General features: G+C 38.0%; 1 protein-coding gene across 3 annotated transcripts in view; it reads left to right on the top strand.

Annotated features, from left to right (window-relative positions):
• LOC134672525 (mitogen-activated protein kinase kinase kinase 7) overlaps window positions 1-23,008 on the top strand; it is a 53,874-nt gene that overhangs the window by 994 nt on the left and 29,872 nt on the right. For all 3 annotated transcript variants that reach the window (XR_010099348.1, XR_010099347.1, XM_063530467.1), the window contains exons 3-7: window positions 139-318; window positions 1,109-1,244; window positions 2,720-2,820; window positions 3,615-4,448; window positions 5,801-5,891. Coding sequence is in view for 1 of the 3 variants with exons in the window: in XM_063530467.1 (XP_063386537.1) it covers window positions 139-318; window positions 1,109-1,244; window positions 2,720-2,820; window positions 3,615-4,448; window positions 5,801-5,891 (1,342 nt within the window). In the remaining 2 variants the exon portion in view is untranslated. The remainder of the gene's footprint in view (window positions 1-138; window positions 319-1,108; window positions 1,245-2,719; window positions 2,821-3,614; window positions 4,449-5,800; window positions 5,892-23,008) is intronic.

Raw genomic sequence — 23,008 nt, 5'->3', positions numbered from 1 at the left:
TAAAATACCCGATAACGCCTGGGAACGAAATCATAATATACCTCAGGTTTTTGCCAATAAATCTGTTAAATGTCTTGTAAGCATTGAAATCTTAGTATAATTACAATAAATTCAGATAAATTCCTATTTTAATTCCAGGGTGTTGCATATCTCCACTCAATGAAGCCGAAGCCTTTAATACACAGAGATTTAAAGCCCCCGAACTTGCTGCTGGTGGGCGGTGGGCAGTGCCTGAAGATTTGTGACTTCGGAACTGCTGCTGACAAAGCTACGTACATGACTAATAATAAAGGCAGTGCAGCGTGGATGGCTCCGGAAGTAAGTGTATTATTTTACTTTTATCATGATGATGATATCCTGTTATCCCTCATTAGGAACATAGTGCTCTGAGAAGGGATTTCCTTTATTCGCGGTCCAGCATGACCTCCTCCGGTATCCTCTTGGGTCGTTCCATTAGTTTTTCATCAAGTTCTTAAATTAGTCCTATTCTGCTTTCGTCACTACATTCATCACAATCGTCGGTGGCTTTTAATGTAGAATGAGTGACAAAAGCAGAATAGGACTAATTTAAGAACTTGACGAAAAACGAATGGGACGACCAAAGACGATACCCCTCCTCCAGCTCCGCCCGCCAGGTCAACTGATGCTGCCTTTTACCATAGAGACATACTTTTATCATAGAGAAAAAAAAAATTATTAATTTGGTATGTTATCTTATCACATTGTATAGCTTTTCTAAAGAAAGAGTAATACAAAATACAACTTTTGGATAAATATATCATTATAGCTTTAAAATATATTAAATGCTTTAAAGTGATTCCGGCCCAAAGGGCCTTCCGCCACCATAGGAAATCGTTATCTGCCTCTCTATCACTGTTGCATATTCGAGTTACAGAGAGGCCTGAGAAAAAGATATTGATTTTCGATTTTTTTGATGTTGGCTGTAAGCCTTCAGATGGCGGCCACTGTGCACACACTCCTGCTTCTTCAGCTCTGAAGTCTCTGATTTTCAAATGTGTATAACTGTTTCTAGATTAAGATGGGTACAAACCCACTGTTGCACTGTAAAATGCTCTGATATTAACAATATTGTTTATTTCTGTTCTAGGTATTTGAGGGCTCAAACTACACAGAAAAATGTGATGTCTTCTCGTGGGGTATTATTCTATGGGAGGTGTTATCTAGAAGAAAGCCTTTCGAAGAAGGTGGTTCAGCATTTCAAATTATGTGGGCAGTACATTTAGGTAAAGTTTTATAACATATTATGAACTTAAAGCATGTAGCGGATTTGCAATTGTGGCCACCTGACGAAGCGTCCGTTGTGGATATCCTAACTAAACATTTTAACATATTTTTATAGATGTTAAATAAAGAAATAAGAATTAAGTTAAAAAAAAATTAACAATTATATGTGTATGTATATTTCTATATGCATGTTCGTAAGGTCTTTTTGACCTAGGCCTCTTCTGAATCGACTTTTTCTAATATAATATATGTAAGTATTTGTCCAACATTTTCTTCCATTCTTGTCTATCTTTTGTCATTTCTTTCCAGTATTTTCCTATTGTTTCTATTAGGTCTTTTTCCCATCTTGTTTTTGGTTTGCCTTTTTTTTTACCAATTTTTGGATTCCAATTTGATGCTTTTTTTTAAACCAAGTTATAACCGCATGATATCATCATAGTAGAATGCATCAAGAATAGGTAAGCCTAAGAACCTAATGCGATACACGAAAACCGAAATATCGTTATCGTTATCACTCTTGCATATTCGAGCGATTGAAAAACAGATAAAGAAATTTTTATTTTCGTAATTCGCGATTGGGTCACTGTAAGAATTTGGCCCCTGCGGCCGCTTCTTTGTACGTATTGTGAAGCTAAAATACGAGACCTACACTGAGATTAAACATTATCATGACTGTCTCTCGTCGTATTATATGATCAAGTACAGTTGTTGCCCTAATATAACTATCCAGCCGGGCTAGTACATGATTGGCGCGACAGTATCTCGTGGCACAGAATAAATAATAGTACTAGGTACAGAAGACTCACTCTCTAACAAAACGCGTCTGTCACGATCAGCACAGATATGGCCGCTAGGTGGCTACTGCGCCACGCGCGGCTTATGGCAAACCCCAAAATTGGGGTCGAATGGATGTACTTTTAGCTACCTGTAGCAAAGCGACGAAATCGCGGAGTGAGCCACGCCTGCACGTGGCGACAGAGACTACCCGCCCTCTTTTATTAACATAGTTAGAAAAAGACGGGTAGTTAATCACTATACAGCTAGTATGGCGACGTGGGTAGGTACTTAAGTTGGGGCACTTACTGTGCCTACCACTCTACCAATGGACACACCCAGAATGAAATAAATTGACTAGAATTAAAATTGGAATGATCGTATGTTGACCTTTTTTTACAAGCTTTTGTTTAACTTCCCGATTTCCGATTGAGCTGAAATTATGCATACATAATTACATATGTAAATCGGATGACAATGCAATATTATGATGACATGGAGCTGATCTGATGATGAAGACAGGAGGTGACCATGAAAAAAAACAACGCGAACTAATTGTGTTTGGGTTTTTAGAACTGTCTTAATGTAGTTGCCTGTGGTAAGAAAAGTACAGTCAGCGATAAAAGCTTGTACCAAAAATGAAATTTTTCCCAAGAACTTATTTTCGTAGATTATAATTTTTTTCTAATGTGATTTTCAGGGCAAAGGCCAAATCTAATACAGGGATGTCCCGAACCCATTGAGCAACTTATGACACAGTGTTGGCACAAGAAACCAGCGGAAAGACCCAGTATGGCTAAGGTGAGCTGCCCTTAACACATTTGGATGTAATATTGTCTTCCGTTACCGCGATAGTTACTCATGAAATAAAACTATTGAAACGGATTACATCGCGTCACCACGAACCACGAACCACGAACGCTGTAAAGGGTTCGAAACGTCGGGATATAGTATGAATTCAATATATGCGATATAATCCGCTTTAATCGTTTTATTACATTTGGCTGTATCATTTATAATTATAATTTCTGTATCATTTGATATTTATTGAAACAGCAACAAAAAACATTTTTTAAGTATTTATAATTATAATTTGAGCCAATATGACTGCGTCACTTTCGTTTGGTCCCCTAGGACTATGCCTGCATAGACAACGTAAAAAAATAATATAAAGAAAAATAAATTATTATAAATAAAATTTGGTCTATTTTAATTTTAATAATATATGACGACTGGTCTGGTGGGTAGTGACCCTGCCTATGAAGCCGATGGTCCCAGGTTCAAATCCTGGTAAGGGCATTTATTTGTATGATGATACATATATTTGTTCCTGAGTCATGGTTGTTTTCTATGTATTTAAGTATTTATATATTATATATATCGTTGACTGAGTACCCACAACACAAGCTTTCTTGAGCTTACCGTGGGGTTCAGTCAATTAGTGTAAAAATGTCCTGTAATATTTATTTATTTATTTATGACTGATTGTTAATGATATGTATTTTCTCTGGTCCAAATATGCTCGCTATTTAATTCATAAATCTATCGTTATTATCACAATTGAAAAAGTTTTTTTCAACAATATCATATTTCAGGTTGTAGAAATAATGGCGGCGTTATGCGAATTCTTCCCCGGCGCGGACACTCCAATCAACTACGACGATTGCGAAGACGACGACTCGGAAAGCTTAGACGAGGAATACATGATCTCGTACAACGACACCATGGAAAGCCTCGACCGGGAGGACCTATCCAACACCCCCACTAACTACCCTGTAGAAACCCAGTCCAATCCAGTACCTCTCCGGAACAAACCTCCCACCTCCCCTAGGCCCCGGAGCTTCGTCGAAACACAAGTGTCAAAACTCCAACACATAATGGCTGCCGAAGCACAACCGAAAACCTCAGCCTTAGCCAGAGAAGAACCCGACATACACAATCGAATAGGCCCTGTTAGCATCCCACAGCAATTCAGAAAGCCGGAGTTAGACAGGTCACCTATCATACAGACTACTTCAAGCTCCCCAGTCCCCGGCAGAGGCCCTATAAGTGAAGGTAGCACGCCTCAAGATACATTAAGAGTTATAAGGAGTCCTAATATTTTCAGTGAGAGTTCATCGCCTAGAGGCATCTCGCCTATAGTCAATTATAACATCGGCAATATGAACCCTAGGCACATAGACATAGAGCAGTATTGGAACAGTCAGAGCGATAAATTATCACCCGCGAGGAGTCCTCTGGCCAGTAATACAAGTAACTCAGTACGTGAGGACTACAATCAGAACTATTGTGACAGATTAAGTGCAGGAAATAGTCCAATGACGCCAATGAACGAGTGGAAATGTAACAATAACAAGATGTACAATGGAAACGTACAGAGATTGCCGGCTGACGCGAGATATACACCTTTACAGATTGAAGTAGATCCTGTGAGTAATGCTTTATATTTTGTGTAAGTAATGACCTAATGCTCGACACTGGCCCATTAGTTGACAGACTCCAATCTTATTCATAACAGCTGTAGTGACAAACATCATGTTAATTATTGTAGTTAGATTGTCAAACATTTGGGTGTGTTTTTAGGGTTCCATGCCCAAAGGGTTAAAACGGAACCCTATTACTAAGACTCGGCTGTCCGTCTGTCCGTCCGTCCGTCCGTCTGCCACAGTTGAAATTTCTACATATGATTGTGTGTTATTATTAAAGCTACTACATTAAAATTAAGAATGATTGATTCTTTCTCATAAGTAAAATAGTTGTCACTACATTTAATTTTAATTAAGTAGTAAAAATGTATTTTAATTTCGGTGGCTCTAATTGCCATAACACATTATAAAATGTATGTAAATGTTTTGGTAACTACACCTAATAGAAATACTTACTGAGAGTGGCATATGTAATCCTATCATACTTAGAAGTAAATAATTTAGCCTATATACGTCCCACTGTTGGGCACAGGCCTCCTCTCAAGCACGAGGGGGTTTGGGCTATAGTCCCCACGCTAGCCCAAATACGGGTTGGGGACTTCACACACACCTTTGAATTTCTTCGCGGATGTATGCATATGCAGGTTCCTCACGATGTTTTTCCTTCACCGAAAAGCTTGTGGTGAATATAAAATGATATTCCGTACATAAGTTCCGAAAAACTCCTTGGTACAGTAGTAGGCCACTTTCTTGGCTGACCGTACGAGCCAAGATTAGAACCCGCGACCTCCGGATTGAAAGTCGGACGTCAGATCCACTCGGCCACCACCGCGTCCCACTTAGAAGTACGATACGATACGAGCAAAACTTAAAAAAAAAAAATGATTTGAGGTAACTTTTGTTAGAAGGCGGGTTTTTATTTATCAATCGCATTTTGAAAAACACAATTGACACTAAAGTTATGGTCAAGCTAAAATTCTGTGTTCCTGCCACAGTCGTAGCTTAAATAAGAGAAACATTATAGGTAGGTATGTACTAAAATCCACCTGGAGATGTTACAATATGATTTAGAATTATTTTTATAAAAACGTAGAACATATAAGTGCCACGAAATGGCTTCACCTCAGCATGTTGCAGGCGACTTCCAGCGGTGATCTTCCGATGAACAATAAAAATGTATAAATTCAATTTTCTGTAACATTTTAAGACACCACGTCATATGAATATACAGATTTATCTTTATCACCTAGATTGCAACATATTATAATATGCTTACCGAATCATTTATTCGTCGTAAAATCGCATACAGTGTAAGACGACCTCGTTTTTGTTACAAGCTGAGTGCTTATTTTCAGAACGCGTGGGAACTCAATCAAGATGACCAAGCGTTGTACGATTACGTCGGAGTCAAGAACATGGCCGGATTCGATAAATTCATCACTATGGGTAAGTTTTTTTCTATTGACTTTGAAACTTTATGATTCCCATCATTGAGACAAACAGAATACATGGATGTTCAATAACCGTTCTATTTTTTGATAGTATTGTGCAAATAAATTTTCCTTATAAACTTAATAAAATGGCCTACCATTTAAATAGCCCACTATACAGGGTGTGTCTGACCATGGGGCTTTAAATCCAGGGCTCGATTCTACTCGCTAAACTGAGCTACTTTTATTATGACATCAACCCCGAAATACAGAAAAAAAAATTTACATTTTCATACATTTTGGCTGATCAGATGTCGACGTATTCTACGAAAAAGCCAAAAAAATTGCCCCGATTTCGGGGTTGGTCCCATAGAAAAAGTAGCTCAGCTTTAGCGAGTAAAATCAAGCCCTGGATTTAAAGCCCCATGATCAGACACACCATGTATAACTAGTAACGTGCATGAACTGTATACGGCAGCACAGAAGCCCCCGATTAATAGGCGCGAAGCATCATGTCAAGTTTCCATTTTTAGATTTAAGCCACTAGATGGCAGACTCTACTATGCGAAATAGAGCCAGCGTGATTTGCTTTCGATTTAGGTCACGAGATGGCAGTCTCTATAGTATGGTTATGCTGTACAACAGTGGTCATCGAACTTTAAGACTCTAAAGGGGCCCACTGATTAACAGTCCGCCGGACGTTATCGGCCTGTTAGTTGTTCAGAACTGTCAATATTTTGTTCTGACAGGCCGATACCGTCTGGCGGACTTAATCAGTGGCCCCCTTTAGAATCACGGTCTGGCCTTTGGCTCTTCCGCTTCTGTGTGTATGTTCTGAATAATTGATTATAGGTATTAAAAACATCATAAGTCATAACATAATGGCTAATGCCCTCTACAAGTGCATTAAATTGTATTGTTGAAGTAGGAAAAATCTGCAAGGCTCAAATGGGCCTGGGTTGGTTATATTAGCCGTATACAAGCAATATAGGCTTGTGTAGTGTGTAAGACGCTGCAAGATGGGCGCAGGCGTTACTGAAAGATGAGACCGCCTAGAAAGAAGCACATAGCCGGGTGGTGATCGACCGCCTTTGTCCAGCAGTGGGACAATTAGGCCAGGGGCCCGATTTTTGAATTTCGACCGCTCGTTTTCGTGTATTTCGTTTAATAATATCTCCACTACTAGTCCTTTAAATTATACTAATAGAATTACCGAGTGGTCAATACCACTCGATTCCCAATTTCTATCGATCGTATTTCAAAAATTAGCATTTCTCTGTTTTTCACCGATTTTCGAGTGCCGAAATCGAGCGATCGGAATTAGGGAATGCAAATCGGTTATTTTCGGTTATTTTTTGTATGGAAATAATCGGTTATTAACCGAAACCGCGGTTATTTCCATACAAAAAATAACCGATTTGCATTCCATAATCGGAATTCAAAAAACGGCCCTCAGATATTTTTTTTAATGATTTCTATAACAAAAGCGTACCGTAGAGACATCTAAATATCTACACTACAATGATAATATTTTAATATGATGATCGCTTTTATTGAAACCGTCAGTCAATATTAACATGCCAAAATGTATAAATAGGACACCTAATTAAGTACATATTTGAGTGATAATACCTACTATGTAGTTTTGGTCTGTATGCGTATAGATTATTTTATGTTCCCTTATGCCAAGGAATCCGTAGCACACAAGGCCGTGATTAAGATTTTGGATTAGCATCTGCATCCCATTGATATTGTATCATCCATAGCCTTCAACTGACGAAACGTTTCATAATGTAAGAAAAAATGCGAGGACGTCGCGCTAGATGGTGCTAGTCGCCGCTATACGTATTATTAGAACTATGCTATTTACAAATACAAGGATGAATCCAATTTGGATTGCTTTCCGCAATATATAATGTCATTGACTGTAAATAAGTAAATTAATATGATTTATTACAAGCTTTTATTTAGTTTCACCTGACCGTTGTCTGTCTGTGTGTAATCATCAATCAAATCTTGCAAGTTAAATTTGATCCACTTCCCGGTTTCCGATTGAGCTGAAATTTTGCATACATACGTAAGTCGGGTGACAATGCAATATTATGGTGTCATCGAGCTGATCTGATGATGGAGACCGGAGGTGGCCATAGGAACTATGTGATAAAACAACGAAACCTAATTGTGTTTGGGGTTTTTAGAATTGTCTCGATGAGCATTAATTAGCCTGTGGAAAGAAAAGTACAGTCGCGATAAAAGCTTGTACCAAAAATGAAATTTTTGCTAATAACTTATTTTACTGATGCTTTTATTTGTTTTATTATTGGGCTGAGTTACGAATGTAAAGTAGAAATACGGTCAAAGACAATGCATTTAAAATATAACAAATACCTCGCATTACATATTTTGCAAATTTACTTTCTAATTCGTGTTTCTAAGCGGTTATGTCAAAGATAAAATTAAGAGTCATCATTTTAAGCAGTTTAGGTATGTGTGAACTAAAAACTTAATTTCTTTAACCAGATGTCGCTACTACGAACAAATACTCTTAAATCTTAGGGAATTAATCCCCTTCATTTTATATTTAAAAATATAATTTCGATGACTCGGTAATCCTGTTTCTCATTTATAAAATTAAATCTCTCGTCGATTCGTGAAATGATGTCACATATGTCAGGGGAGCGGATTACAATCTGCTCCCCTCAGTTGTCAACTGCAAATACCGCATCCTAAATACTTACGTATTTACAACTGTCCATTGAAAACCATAATTCACTTCATCACCACTAAATCTGGCATTGCTCATGTCATTAGTAAACCTCTAAAAACTCTTTTTTCCTTTTTTTTCCTTAATATACATACCAAAAATTTGAAGGAAAACATCGTGAGGAAACAGGACTAATCCCAATAAGGCCTAGTTTACCCTTTGGGTTGGAAGGTCAGATGGCAGTCGCTTTCGTAAAAACTAGTGCCTACGTCAAATCATGGGATTAGTTGTCAAGCGGACCCCAGGCTACCATGAGCCATGGCAAAAATGCCGGGATAACGCGAGGAAGAAGAAGAATATACATACCAAAAATACATGCGAGTCGCACTGGGCGCCGTACTGTACCTCTACCATCCACTAAGAGCATTTAGAAGGGAGATGTCGTCGCTGTCATTTTCTTTACAAAACAGTGCCGATTTTTGCGGGGGATGGGACGTCAAATGTATTGCTATTTTACATGATTTGTACGTAACGTACAAATAGCCATGTCTCCATACAAAAGTTTGCACACTGTTCACGCCAAATATTTGTTTTCGGTGAAATTTGGTTATTCTGGTTAAATACTTCAGTATTTAGATTAAAAAATTTAGCTAATAGCCGTCTACCGTCTGCCGTTCCACGGCAGTAGAAAAACTTCGTAATCAAACAAGCACTGTACGGGACCTATTCGAGATGTTTATATAGAGCAGCGTTCCATTTCAAAAAGATACAGGAAACTGGTATTTCGCCCAGCGATGATTCATCTTGATATCTGAGCGTTGGCATTTCTGCAGTCTGATATCAGATATAAAAAGTCTCATAAGCTTAAGAGCATCTAACACATAACCCTTACTAGTTTGAGATAGGTTCAGTAAGTTGGGTTGCCTGAAGTTTCTGGGAACCGCTATGTATACAAATGCGTTTTTACGAGTACCAGTTATGATTTATGATTTTCATGCCTGACTGGACCAAATGTATGTATGTATGTATTTACTTTATTGTACATAGAAATAAAAACACGAGAAACACAGTTACAGAGTCAATTAAAAACAACAAAGGCGAACTTATCCCTGAATGGGATCCCTTCCAGAAATATCATGAGTACAAAATGCTATCGGTAAATAATAAAGCTTATTTTTTGCATCATTCCTTGCGTATAATCATTTATTTTTCTATAATACATAGTAGTTCTCACATTCTCATTCATTATTCCACTAAACAAAGCATCATGCATCAATAATATCCATACCTGCTGTAAGAAAACTAGAGCATAGGTATTTTACTGAAATATAAATTATCCAATTATTCACTTTGGACGGGCATCAAACATTAACTTAAGCAATTTTTGTTTGCTTCTTTATTTTTTAAATAAAAATCTAAAAAATACGTGTCAGTACTCATTTTAGATTTGTAATTGAATGGCTCATACACCCTTTCAATCTTTAATCTGTCCAAAGCAATTAAATCTAAACTACAACGGCCCTCGATCATTAAAATGCCAATGCAACAAAAACAAAAGACCAAGACGTTTACTCGAAATCAAAAAGACTTAAAAACATTGACTGAAGCCATCAGCAGTACTCATTTGGCTAGTAGCAACTCGTGACATACCGTTAACTGACCATTCGTCAATCTTATTGCAAGGTAATAAGGTGTACAACTAGCAAGTGGCAGCTTGTACAGGAAGACCAGCTATCTGTTCTACGAACGACTAATGATCGCTAGCTGAGTCACTGTGGTCCTGCAAAGGACTTGGCTATTTCGAAGCGGTTACTCACGCGCAGTGATGCATTGCCGACCTGATGCGATACGATGCAATCGCTGTAGATCAGCGGTCGGCAACCTTTTAGCATCTAAGAGCCACATAGTACTTAAGAAAGTTGACGCGGGCCGCATATATGTTAATATGTGTGACTTTATCAGACATTGTTGTTTGACAATATTACATACAAAATAGCCAGGGGGGCTCGCGGGCCGCAAGTGAGAGGTTTTAATTCACATGCACAGATTCGTGTCTAAGCATACTAGGGGTTAAACAATTATTACCTACATTGGAGGTAGGTATGTCAAAACATTTATTACTCGTAAAACTGAATTAGGTACGGATGTAGAATCTATAATTTTATGGCTTTTAGGTTTTTTATTGTTTCTGTGTAGCTTTTTTATTACTTGTACATATAATATTAATCAGTTTCTGAACATAATGCTTTGATTATACTATAAGTATCTTGATTGTAGTGATTGTTAATTGGGATGATTTCATTATAAGGTCAAATATTTAATTATAAAAAAAAATGTTTACTGTATTTGGGCCGTAAATGTATAGGACTTTGACTGTACGGATATGATGGTCGTTCTTGTATACGTGACAGCGTGACAAAACGGTATCCGTCACTTTCAATCGCACTCTGTTAAAAGGTGACAGATATTTTGTCACGTGGATAAAGCCATCCATAATATTCCTGCTGGTCTTTTCCCGAAATTAATAAATATTTAATATAAATTTTATATCAGGGAAAAACTACAATGGTGCCATTGTCTCTATAAAAATGTAATAAATGGTTCCCATCTCCCATTCCGTTTGATAATCGATTTATCTTTCGACAAACAGGAAAGTCTGCAAGAACTATTTTGTACACGTTTACAATTCTTTGAAATTCATATTTGCCGCTTGTGTCCTTGAAATACTTTAGGTAGGTATCATCTGAAATTCTCCCAGAAAGTCAGGAATCGTGTTAGCGAAGTGGTTTTAAATTATTTTTTGCTTTGCTATTCTGATATACATTTTGCCGATTCATATTTTCTGCGAATAAGCTATTAAATAAAATAACCTGTTGTTCGTGTACAAATAAACGTGTAAAAAAAGGTATTAACAAAGATCACCCATTTCAGTCTTTCTGACATGGAAATAAGGTTTAATTTGACTTAGTTTGTGGGACAGGATTTTTTTAGTCGACACGTAGGAAAGTGTTTGATACTTGATAGTCATAGTTTTGAAGTCTTTGAGCGCCTCCTTTTATTCCAACTGCATTTCAAACTGGTATTTCCAAGTCCATAATGTTGTCCAAAAGCACCCCATGTTTAAAACGTCACTAATATACCTCCGGCTAATAAAGGCTTTTTTATTTTTTATTTTAATATACCTACGTGAAAGGTAATCAAGATATTTGAGGACCGAAATTTCCTTTTAAACATTCCTACGTGAAAGGTAATCAAGATATTTGAGGACCGAAATTTCCTTTTAAACATACAAGCATGTTCAGACAACAACAGAATACCTATCTTGCTTTTGGGGTTCCGTATTCGACAAGGTAGTTTATATTTTTGTTATGTCCGTTCATCCGTCTGCAGCATAGCTACAGACAGCTAGAAAACTGTAATTTGGCATGGATATGAATATAAAGCACGTTGAAATGTGATAAAATATAAATCATACAATGTTTTAATTTAACGGTACAGTCATCAGTCAATTTCTTACACAACGAAACCCTACACTAACCACGACATGCTCTTGTCCGTATTTCTCGTTTTTGGCGCAGTCCGAACATCGCTCGCGCTCACGCATCTCAACACTAGATGCATACAAAAGCAAAGCAACGCACCGGTCCAGATGCGGCTCGCTGCATGACTCACTCGGAAGAGGCAGTTATTTTAGACCGTGTCCGCTTAGCTTCTAGGAAGCACGGGACCAACGACCGATGGCCGCCCGAGTATTGTTAGACCTGGGTTAACAGCGGTTCCTTATTTTATTCTTGGTAAACTAAAAGGAGCGTCCAGGAAGCGTTCGCGGTGTCTTGCGGTTGCTAATCGAATGTGAGTGGCCGGTCACATTAGAGTGCCGTCTTTTGGGCGTGGATATTTATGTAATCGGAGAACGAAAATCATTGAGCATTCATGTTTATTCCGTTTCGGAATATCTACTCAATTTTCTATCGTTCCTGGGGCCATACCTTTTTTTTATTGGAAAAAGGTGAGCATTTGACCACAATCTCACCTGATTTCACCTTAGCCACGAAGACAATCCTACATCGACAAGTGAAACGAAAATGAAAAATGTATAGGGACCGTGCGCGTTGGAGAGTCTGCCATCTTGTGGCCTGAATCGGAAACATATGTGCACATGTACATTGCCAAAGCAAGTGCCACCATCTACCGTTCTCGTCGGTACATTTCCTTTGTGCATAGTAGGTTCTACCATCTTGTGGGCTACATCGGAAGCATAAACGACACATTTACACCTCGCGTCAAAAATCTGACGGCTCCTAGAGTTCATGCACGGGGCCTATAAAAATAGCAGATACCACGAAAAGTCACGTGACTATTTCGATTGGTGTTTTCTATCAACGATTGTCATCTTGGCTAGGCCCCTTGTTCAGATTATGCTCTTACATTTTGTCGAAAGGTTTGTTCTCTAAGCAAGTGTAATTTTTCAAAATACGAGTTCTACATACATATGTATGTCTTCTGTTCTCGAAATTTAAAAAACTAGAAGCTAATTTCTGGTTATAATTATAACTTATATCGCTTTTCGCCGTGGCAGTTTTGGCAAATACTGCAATTTACCTGTACAAAAATTGTAAGCAGTAGTAGAAGAGCCGGCCGCAAATTTTCTAACCGACTTGATACCACGATGAAATACACAATGGGAAACCATAAAAGTGATGCTAAGTCCGAATTCGATAGTCTGCCACGGCGGAACTTGCCGAAAGTACGAAAAAGAAGGCCACTTCCGGTGCGAAAAAAGGGGGCTGATTTAACCCATCTGATACCGAAATAATAATTATGGCAGCAGTTAGAAATTTACATGTAGACACATAAAAGCGAAGTCTGCCAGTATTTTTTAAGCCGGAAGTGCTTGGCAGACGCTCTCAAAGGTGGCCAACGGGACCCCTAATTTAACCCATCTGATACCACCATGAAACCAATTCCAGTCGGTAGGTATGAACCCTCATGTCAGGAATATATAAGTCTGCCAAGGCTATTCCTGCCGAAACACCATGGCAGACGAGATTATGTAAGCAAGGTCGGCATCGGTTACCCTACACTAACCCATCTGATACCACCATGAAACCAATTCCAGTCAGTAGGTACGAACCCCCATTTTAGGAATATATAAGTCTGCCAAGGTTTTTCCTGCCGAAACACCTTGGCAGACGAGATTATAAGCAAGATGACCATCGGTTACCGTACACTAACCCATCTGATACCGCCATGAAACCAATTCCAGTCGGTAGGTATGAACCCTCATTTCAGGAATATATAAGTCTGCCAAGGCTTTTCCTGCCGTAACACCATGGCAGACGAGATTATGTAAGCAAGGTCGGCATCGGTTACCCTACACTAACCCATCTGATACCACCATGAAACCAATTCCAGTCGGTAGGTATGAACCCCCATTTTAGAAATATATAAGTCTGCCAAGGTTTTTCCTGCCGAAACACCTTGGCAGACGAGATTATAAGCAAGATGACCATCGGTTACCGTACACTAACCCATCTGATACCACCATGAAACCAATTCTAGTCGGTAGGTATGAACCCTCATTTCAGGAATTTATAAGTCTGCCAAGGCCTTTCCTGCCGAAACACCTTGACAGACGAGATTATGTAAGCAGCATCCGCATCCGAGGGATCCGTATTTTGGAATTATACAGATTACGGACATTATTAATAGCTGTAGGCTTATTTATTACTTTATGATTATACATATTTGTATATTATTATGTTATTAATAAAATATATTTATAATTTATTAAACCTAAACTTAATACATTGGGAATTCATTACCTGCTTACGGCAGTAGTAGGGATTAGTGGGTGAGTTCTGGCTCACTGAGCCAGGCCAACAGTCCCTCCCCCTTTTTTCCCTTGTTGAGGCCCTGCAACCTTGCCTTGAACCCAAACTAATGTCATTGTAGCTCGAATCTAACCTAATCTGTTTTTATTGCTTTTAAAATATTTCAATTATCTACTTTTGCAAAGTTAAATGTTGTAATCTCTTTTTCGCAAAATGGAATTTTAATGTGACTTTAATGTATGTGCAGTCTACTTAGTAATTGGGTTTAAAGATATAAAAACACACATTTTATTTCTTATCCTAAGTATCCTATCCAAGTTTATTCAAATAATATTCTGAACATATATAGTAACATCATTACTTATTCTGTGTACAGTGGAGAAAACGAATGAAATCATGCAATTTGATTTTGCTATTTTTAAATAAAGAGTAACCAAACAGTATTTTCCAGTTGTTGGTAATGATACCATCTCTTACAATTTCTCTTCATGAACATTTTATGATACCTAACCTTCCAGTTTTCGCCCGAATCAATCAAAAAATTCACCAACACCATTTACACCAACCAAATAGAAAACGGGTCCGTGTCCGATTTCGCGATCTCGAGTCCGGGTCCGCGTCCGGGTCCAGGTTCAGGTAGAAGTCGAATTCAAAATCTTGCTTGTTTTGCCAGTGGGGTAACTTGCTTAACAATCAATTAGAAAAAGACAAGTCGTAGAGGAGTTCCGTTCTGATCACCACCAGCAATACCACTTCATCAAATGCCACTGTTCTTAATGTAAATCCTTGTTTGCCTGATGAAAATACAAGAGTCACTATACAATGCCATTCAGATTTGTAGAGTTCCCTCGATTCCTTATGGATCCCATCAATAGAACTTGAGCTTGACGAAAATATGACTTAAAAACCTAACGTGCTTAACAAACATAACGAAGAGGACAAATCCCCAAACATGAGCTATGCGTCGTTGAAGAGTTCCATTCTGATCATCATCAGCAGTTTCACTTCATCAAATGTCACAATTTTGAATGTAAAAGCTTGGTTTGTTTATAAAAACACCAGTATCACTATATGTTAGGATGGTTCAAAAAACATTTTTTTTTCCTAAGGGGCCCTTTATTTAGTTTCGTAATTTATCTCAACTACAAGGGGGTGCTTCACCACGTTGAAATTTTGTATGTTGTTTGAAACCCAAAAAAAAGAGTATTATTCAAAATTTTATTTAAATATCTGGTTTCACACTATTTGCACATGTGATGTATAAGTTTTGAAGTAGAAAAACATTTTCTTTTTAAAATAATATCTTTTAAATCACACTTTCAAATAATGTGAAAACTACTACTTACATAAAAATCTAAAAAATAATAACTTAATTTTTTTGGATTTCATACAATTTGAAAATTTCTAAGTGTTTGAGCACCCCCTTGTAGTTAAGATAAGATTACAAACTTGGTGTATTTTGTCAACATAGTAAGTGTAACAAAATAAGGGGGTGCCGCTTCTTCTAGCTAGAGTTTGAATTTTTCCCATACAAACGTGAACCACCCTACTACTATATGTATACCTACAAGATTTGAAGAGTGCCCTCGATTCCTCCTTAATCTCACCATCAGAACTGGGTTTTGACAAAGACGGAACCAATCTGTATGTATATACTTACAAGTTACAACTCAACTAAAAAAACAATTTTCAAAATCGATCCCGAAATGACGGAGATATCAAACATTAAAAAAAACCGAATTAATACCTCCTTTTTAGGGTTTCGTAGTCAAATGGCAAAAAACGGAACTCTTATAGATTCGTCATGTCTGTCTGTCTGTCTGTGTGTCTGTCCGTCCGTATGTCACAGCCACTTTTTTCCGAAACTATAAGAACTGTTTAAACTTGGTAAGTAGATGTATTCTGTGAACCGCATTAAGATTTTAACACAAAAATAGAAAAAAAATACAATAAATTTTGGGGGTCCCCCATACTTAGAACTGAAACTTAAAATTTCTTTTTCATGAAACCCATACGTGTGGGGTATCTATGGATAGGTCTTCAAAAATGATATTGAGGTTTCTAATATAATTGTTTTCTAAACTGAATAGTTTGCGCGAGAGACACTTCCAAAGTGGTAAATTGTGTGTACCCCCCCCCCCTTTAATTTCTAAAATAAGAGAATGACAAAACTAAAAAATATATATGATGTACATTATCATGCAAACTTCCACCGAAAATTGGTTTGAACGAGATCTAAACTAGCCTCTAGACTGCTTGAGTCTCTTCAGCGATGCAATATTGACTATCGGTACATCGAAGTGTTGAAGTGTTTGTATAGTTACGCCACCATGTCGGTCCGAGTCAGGAGCAGAGTGCGAAGGCGATTCTATTGCAAAGAGGTGTAAGGCAGGGAGATGTTATCTCTCCGAAACTGTATACTGCCGTAATGGAAGACGCCTTCAAGCACCTGGAATGGCAAGGACTTGGCATCAACATCAACGGCGAATACATCACTCACCTTTGATTTGCCGACGATATCGTAGTCATGGCAAAGTCGATGGAGGAACTCAGCATGATGGTCGATGACCTCAACCGAGTTTCACAACGGGTGGGCTTGAAAATGAACATGGACAAGACGAAACTTATGACAAATGCCAATGTTGTGCCCATCCCAGTCTCTGTTGGGAACTCGGTACTCGAAGTTGTTGACTCGTACATCTACCTAGGACAAGTAGTCCAATTAGGTAGGTCCAACTTCGAGAAGGAGGTTAACCGCCGAATCCAACTCGGTAGGGCAGCGTTCGGGAAACTACGTAATGTCTTTTTGTCCGACATACCTCAGTGCCTCAAGACGAAAGTCTTTAATCAATGTGTGTTATCAGTGATGACTTACGGCTCCGAAACGTAGTTTTTCACTATCGGCCTCATCTCAAAATTCAAAGTCGCTCAACGAGCTATGGAGAGGGCTATGCTCGGAGTTTCTCTCCGTGATCGAATCAGAAATGAGGAGATCCGTAGACGAACTAAAGTTACCGACATAGCCCACCGGATTAGCAAGCTGAAGTGGCAATGGGCAGGCCACATTGCGCGCAGAGAAGATGGCCGATGGGGTCGAAAAGTGCTCGAGTGGAGACCACGGACTAGCAAGCGCAGCGTAGGGCGTCCACCCACAAGATGGACGGACGACCTTGTTAAGGCCGCCGGAAGACGCTGGATGCGGGTCGCTTCCAACCGGTACGAATGGAGGTCCAAGGGGGAGGCCTATGTTCAGCAGCGGACGTCTTATGGCTGAGATGATAATGATGAACATTGTCCGTCACCCATGACGTCAGCGTGTTACGCGTTACGCTGTCTCGACTAGAGTTTATCATTTTTTCCCCACCTTAAAAAGTGCTCAGCGCCGCTAAAGAAGTTTTCACTTCAATAATAAAGCAAACCCAAAAAGCGGCCAAGTGTGAGTCGGACTCGCCCATGAAGGGTTCCGTAGCAGCAAGTAACATAACAAAATTGCGGTTTACGATTTATGACGATTAAAAAAAAACTACCTACTAGATCTCGTTCAAACCAATTTTCGGTGGAAGTTTGCATGATAATGTACATCATATATATTTTTTAGTTTTGTCATTCTCTTATTTTAGAAGTTGAAGGGGGGGGGGGGGGTGCACACAATTTACCACTTTGGAAGTGTCTCTCGCGCAAACTATTCAGTTTAGAAAAAAATTATATTACAAACCTCAATATCATTTTTGTTTTGAAGACCTATCCATAGATACCCCACACGTATGGGTTTAATGAAAAAGAAATTTTAAGTTTCAGTTCTAAGTATGGGGGACCCCCAAAATTTATTGTTTTTTTTTCTATTTTTGTGTTAAAATCTTAATGTGTTTCACAGAATACATCTACTTACCAAGTTTCAACAGTTCTTATAGTTTCGGAAAAAAGTGGCTGTGACATACGGACGGACAGACGCACAGACAGACATGACGAATCTATAAGAGTTCCGTTTTTTGCCATTTGGCTACGGAACCCTAAAAAGGAGGTATTAATTCGGTTTTTTTAATGTTTGATATCTCCGTCATTTCGGGATCGATTTTGAAAATTCTTTTTTTAGTTAAGTAAGTAAGTAAGTAAGTAATCATTTATTGTCAGATAGATATTGTTTAGTTAAGTTGTAACTTGTAAGTATATACATACAGATTGGTTCCGTCTTTGTCAAAACCCAGTTCTGATGGTGAGATTTATGAGGAATCGAGGGCACTCTTCAAATCTTCTAGGTGAATGAAATGATGATGATGATCCTTCCGGCCGATTTCGACCATGGCGACCACTTCGACTCCTAGTTAGCTCGGCGCTCGTGCGCCCGAATATGGCTGACATAGCCGATCTTGGAGGTGAACCTCCGCGCACATTGAGGGCACGTGAGAACACCAGCCACATAGTGGTAGTGAATGGAAGCAGGCTGGCGCGCTTTCAGATCATCGCGTTTAGTGTCGAGGTCAACTTTACGTTGCTTCTCGAAATCGCGCACTTTGTCATGCACCAGCCTGCGCCACTCCGGACGTTGTGCTGCATATAGTAGTAGGGTGGTTCACGTTTGTATGGGAAAAATTCAAACTCTAGCTAGAAGAAGCGGCACCCCCTTATTTTGTTACATTTATTATGTTGACAAAATACACCAAGTTTGTAATCTTATCTTAACTACAAGGGGGTGCTCAAACACTTTTTTCACTTATTTTTTACATTTTTATGTAAGTAGTAGTTTTCACATTATTTGAAAGTGTGATTTAAAAGATATTATTTTGAAAGCAAATGTTTTTCTACTTCAAAACTTATACATCACATGTGCAAATAGTGTGAAACCAGATATTTAAATAAAATTCTGAATAATAAATACTCTATTTTTTTGGTTTCAAACAACACAAAATTTTAACGTGGTGAAGCACCCCCTTGTAGTTGAGATAAATTACGAAACTAAATAAGGGCCCCTTAGGAAAAAAAAATGTTTTTTGAACCATCCTAACATATAGTGATACTGGTGTTTTTATAAACAAACCAAGCTTTTACATTCAAAATTGTGACATTTGATGAAGTGAAACTGCTGATGATGATCAGAATGGAACTCTTCAACGACGCATAGCTCATGTTTGGGGATTTGTCCTCTTCGTTATGTTTGTTAAGCACGTTAGGTTTTTAAGTCACATTTTCGTCAAGCTCAAGTTCTTTTGATGGGATCCATAAGGAATCGAGGGAACTCTACAAATCTGAATGGCATTGTATAGTGACTCTTGTATTTTCATCAGGCAAACAAGGATTTACATTAAGAACAGTGGCATTTGATGAAGTGGTATTGCTGGTGGTGATCAGAACGGAACTCCTCGACGACTTGTCTTTTTCTAATTGATTGTTAAGCAAGTTACCCCACTGGCAAAACAAGCAAGATTTTGAATTCGACTTCTACCTGAACCTGGACCCGGACGCGGACCCGGACTCGAGATCGCGAAATCGGAAACGGACCCGTTTTCTATTTGGTTGGTGTAAATGGTGTTGGTGAATTTTTTGATTAATTCGGGCGAAAACTGGAAGGTTAGGTATCATAAAATGTTCATGAAGAGAAATTGTAAGAGATGGTATCATTACCAACAACTGGAAAATACTGTTTGGTTACTCTTTATTTAAAAATAGCAAAATCAAATTGCATGATTTCATTCGTTTTCTCCACTGTACTATATATGTTCAGAATATTATTTGAATAAACTTCGGTTTATAGAAACTTTATTTGTCTAAGAAATTACAGGAATTTCACTTATAAGACTACATAAAAATAGTTAACTTAAAAATTATAAGTTACGCAATAAGCAAGCACTTATGACAATGTTCAATAATAAGTAAGTAAGTAAATATTCTTAAATACACAGTTGCATTTGGATTTAAACTAATGATTCAAACACACAGAATAAAATTAAGATTGGACTCTAATGGTCTTAACATAAGGTTTAGATTTAATTGGTTAGTAATAGGTACATGCGAGGGTATCTTTTTTGTTCGACTCATGGCTGCCAGCCTTGTTTACGGGGCCAGTTAAACCCGACCTTTAAGCAGTAGTTAATTATCGGTTGTCGTAATGACATTATTTTAATAAATTAATTGATATTTATATTTTAAATATATGTTTGTATGTAAGTTAATAGAGTAATTTTATCCTATATATATATATATATATATATATATATTATCTTTTCCATTTTTTTTTTATTATTTAAAGAACATTTGTTTATTTTACGCTTTTTTAATAAAACCAGTGTATATGTATATTTTAATTGAGATGAAAATAGGAGTGTTAAGCCTGTTTTTTATGCATATATGTATTAATTTTATATTACGTTCTATGTAGGTATATATATATTTTTCATTATAGTAATTAGTTTAGCTTTTTAGATCTACAGTTTTTTTTTTACATCTGTTTAAATTAAATATATACAATCGCAGAAGCAGGTAAATAACTTTTATTATTTAATTTTTTAATTTTGACAGGTGTTATTAAATTAATTTTTTTTTAAACTTAGGATAGGATACTTAGGATAGGAAATAAAATGTGTGTTTTTATATCTTTAAACCCAATTACTAAGTAGACTGCACATACATTAAAGTCACATTAAAATTCCATTTTGCGAAAAAGAGATTACAACATTTAACTTTGCAAAAGTAGATAATTGAAATATTTTAAAAGCAATAAAAATAGATTAGGTTAGATTCGAGCTACAATGACATTAGTTTGGGTTCAAGGCAAGGTTGCAGGGCCTCAACAAGGAAAAAAAGGGGGAGGGACTGTTGGCCTGGCTCAGTGAGCCAGAACTCACCCACTAATCCCTACTACTGCCGTAAGCAGGTAATGAATTCCCAATGTATTAAGTTTAGGTTTAATAAATTATAAATATATTTTATTAATAACATAATAATATACAAATATGTATAATCATAAAGTAATAAATAAGCCTACAGCTATTAATAATGTCCGTAATCTGTATAATTCCAAAATACGGATCCCTCGGATGCGGATGCTGCTTACATAATCTCGTCTGTCAAGGTATTTCGGCAGGAAAGGCCTTGGCAGACTTATAAATTCCTGAAATGAGGGTTCATACCTACCGACTAGAATTGGTTTCATGGTGGTATCAGATGGGTTAGTGTACGGTAACCGTTGGTCATCTTGCTTATAATCTCGTCTGCCAAGGTGTTTCGGCAGGAAAAACCTTGGCAGACTTATATATTTCTAAAATGGGGGTTCATACCTACCGACTGGAATTGGTTTCATGGTGGTATCAGATGGGTTAGTGTAGGGTAACCGATGCCGACCTTGCTTACATAATCTCGTCTGCCATGGTGTTACGGCAGGAAAAGCCTTGGCAGACTTATATATTCCTGAAATGAGGGTTCATACCTACCGACTGGAATTGGTTTCATGGCGGTATCAGATGGGTTAGTGTACGGTAACCGATGGTCATCTTGCTTATAATCTCGTCTGCCAAGGTGTTTCGGCAGGAAAAACCTTGGCAGACTTATATATTCCTAAAATGGGGGTTCGTACCTACTGACTGGAATTGGTTTCATGGTGGTATCAGATGGGTTAGTGTAGGGTAACCGATGCCGACCTTGCTTACATAATCTCGTCTGCCATGGTGTTTCGGCAGGAATAGCCTTGGCAGACTTATATATTCCTGACATGAGGGTTCATACCTACCGACTGGAATTGGTTTCATGGTGGTATCAGATGGGTTAAATTAGGGGTCCCGTTGGCCACCTTTGAGAGCGTCTGCCAAGCACTTCCGGCTAAAAAAATACTGGCAGACTTCGCTTTTATGTGTCTACATGTAAATTTCTAACTGCTGCCATAATTATTATTTCGGTATCAGATGGGTTAAATCAGCCCCCTTTTTTCGCACCGGAAGTGGCCTTCTTTTTCGTACTTTCGGCAAGTTCCGCCGTGGCAGACTATCGAATTCGGACTTAGCATCACTTTTATGGTTTCCCATTGTGTATTTCATCGTGGTATCAAGTCGGTTAGAAAATTTGCGGCCGGCTCTTCTACTACAGTCATTTCACTAGATAATGTTTATAATTTTAGAAAATAAGACAAGATGAAACCTACTGGTAACTGAAATTGTACTGGGTGTCAGAAATCAAGTCTTATTAGAAATTCTTCTCATAGACTTAGAAGATTTCGACTAGGAATTATGCTTCATAACAATCATAACCTTCTTCGACTCACGCGTTGAACTTCAGACTTTAACGCCGAAAACAAATTCCTACGTCGGTCATTTCAGTGTCCATAACACAAACAATACGATAAAAGCACATGTCGCGTCAGTATCGACGGTCGCAGATGGCTAGACGGATCGTCTTCTGTTTACCCGCCGTTTCCGCCGCGGCATCGGCATGCAGACAGATCTCTGAGCAAAATACGCATTACCAGGCTTATGGATATCATTATACAATGTGACGCCAATAATATTTTTGGATGAGTAATGGTGTTTATTGTCAATAATCTTTTTAATACGGCACGTGTGACTTTTTTAACGATTACGGGAGTATAACAGCAATATATTGCCGCCACTT

The sequence above is a fragment of the Cydia fagiglandana genome, chromosome 17, assembly GCF_963556715.1.
Source record: "Cydia fagiglandana chromosome 17, ilCydFagi1.1, whole genome shotgun sequence".
NCBI lineage: Eukaryota > Metazoa > Arthropoda > Insecta > Lepidoptera > Tortricidae > Cydia > Cydia fagiglandana.
This window is presented reverse-complemented; position numbering and strand designations above follow the sequence as displayed.